The sequence below is a fragment of the Nematocida ausubeli genome (assembly GCF_000738915.1).
Source record: "Nematocida ausubeli strain ERTm6 chromosome Unknown supercont2.14, whole genome shotgun sequence".
NCBI classification, from domain to species: domain Eukaryota; kingdom Fungi; phylum Microsporidia; genus Nematocida; species Nematocida ausubeli.
The window spans coordinates 1-2272 of record NW_026515647.1 but is presented as its reverse complement, the minus strand read 5'-3'; the positions used below and the strand labels follow the sequence as shown (position 1 = coordinate 2272).

Genomic DNA, 2272 nt, shown 5'->3' with positions numbered 1-2272 from the left:
ACGGAGTGTATGCTTACATCGTCTTCATATTTAGTGAGCTTTGCTTCTGCTTAAATAAAAAATTCAATGTGTTATTTCAACGAAAAAAAATCCATATTCCACCTTTCGCAACAAATTCTTGCGAAAAAAAATTAAACAAGCAATAGTTTCATATGAAACTTTAAATCATAATTTGAATTTAGAAATCCTTTTTCTAGAAAATTTCATTTTCTTATTAACCAGCGAATACACAATTAAATTTTTAACAGAGAACATATTTAATTTTTTCGTTCCGACTTTTCCAGATACAACTTTTAGATATTCCTTTCAGTTTATAAAAGATGTTTCAGTTTGAAATATGACACGGAAAAAGCAAAAACATGCAAAAAAAGTTTAAAACTCACATGGAATACAAGCAGGCACGAAGAATGGCTCATTTGGAGGAACGTTAGAGCTTAGTTCCAAGAGAATGAGTCCAATTGGTTCCTCTCCACGGAGACAATTTCCTAGATACCAACCCTGAAAGAAATAATTATAGGAGTTCTATTTTATCACTTTTCATGCAATACTTTTAAAAGTACCGTACAGTCTCTATATTTACTCTAACAATGTTATTTAATAGCACTCACCAGTATTGTAAGCTATAAAAATGTCAACTATAAACGACTGTAGTTCAAAAAATAACATACTACATTTTTTGAAATTCTACTGTCTTCAATGATTGGAAATATTCATAAATGAGCGTCTCTATCTGAAAAATTAAAAAACTAACGTTAACAACTGATCTTTGAATACCGAATCCACATCTCTCTGGATTCCAGCACACGCTTATTCTCACTTTGATCCCTTTCAGTATTCTTTTTGGAATTTTTTTTTTCTCTGAAAAATTGATCAATGGTCTTAAAATAACTTTTTAACGACTTTCTTAGTGGGGCCTCTTTACAATTCAAATTATGAACTGTCATCAACACATTTTGAAATTATTTAGAATTTTGTTTATTATGAAATTATTTATTTTCGAACTTTAAATGACTAAGAGAGAACGAGAAATTTTTCAGCCGGATTATTTATTCCTCCTGATGAAAATTCACTTATTTCTTAAATCATATACATAACACTAACACAAGTTTTTACATTTTGTTTCGAAATTTTCATAAAAAGTTTTGGCTATAAAACTCGAGAAACTCACTTATCTTTGCAATCCTCAAAATTCACTTTAGATCCGTCTTCCCATTTCCATTTGTGCGATTGAGTATCATTGACACTTTTAAGAATAAGGGGTCCAGCCGAAATAACGTGACGTGGAGAAACAAGAGTTGTAGTATACTTCAAATCCTTGTAGGTAAAATAAAATGACCATGGTGCTTCAGTGTCCGCTGGCCTTACGGCTGTCTTATTGGCTGAAATAAAGGATTGGAGGCTTGAAAAAAAAAAAGGGTTGAATTTTGAAAAAAAAAATCCAGAGCCAAGCTCAATGTGAGCACTTCTATGCTCTATAAAAATAAATTTGAACCAAAAACACAAAAAAAAATGACCTGGTAATTTTCCACATTGCTCGGCCCGCTCAAAATCCAGCTCCTCACTTAGTTTCTCACAAAACCCGAAAGTCACAATCACCGAGAAAATTATAAAGTTTTTCATCTCTCTGAGAAATTATGTGTTTGATTTTTTGAAAATTTTGAAAAAGATGGAAACTAACCGATAGACAGATTTTATAATGATTTTTGAAGTTCTTCTTTTTGTAATGATTGAAACTTTGAAATAGCTTTGAAATGAACATGAAGATATAATTTCACGGTTTGATTTTTTAAAATAAAATTTATTTATTTAAAAAAAATCAACAAGAAAATATTAACAGTATTAAACTTTGAAGTTTTCAAACTGAAGGAAAAGCACTTAAAAACGTTTGAAACAAAGTTGTTGTTATATATGGGAACGTTCCACTTCAAAGTTTTATTTGTTTAATTACATTTTTGTCGTCTCAACAGTCCCATAATCAAAGTCAAATTCCAGACGCCTTCTTATGCAACCACGCAGCAACCTATGCAAAATAAATGAGATTTTGAACATCTACATACTACTATCCATATATCTCCATTTGTACATACATGTTTCATTTGTTGGCTTCCTCTTACAGATCCTGTTACCTTTTCTTCTCCCCACCTTCTCCAAAACACATTTTCTGCTTTTTGTGACACGTTTCGGTTATGTTCCAATCGCACCTGTATGGTGTCCGTTTGTTCAAGAAAGAAGTGTGTTGTTTCGTTTTTCATCATGAAAAAGGCAGTTTTCG

The 2272-nt window shown here is 31.3% G+C and overlaps 1 protein-coding gene across 1 annotated transcript; it reads right to left on the bottom strand.

Annotated features, from left to right (window-relative positions):
* Positions 1–1164: 1164 nt before the first annotated feature.
* NESG_02474 (uncharacterized protein) lies at positions 1165–1620 on the bottom strand (the record flags this gene model as incomplete). Its single annotated transcript, XM_053050075.1, has 1 exon — positions 1165–1620. The coding sequence occupies one exon, from the start codon at positions 1618–1620 to the stop codon at positions 1165–1167; it is 456 nt and encodes a 151-aa protein (XP_052903639.1).
* Between the last annotated feature and the right edge of the window lie 652 nt (positions 1621–2272).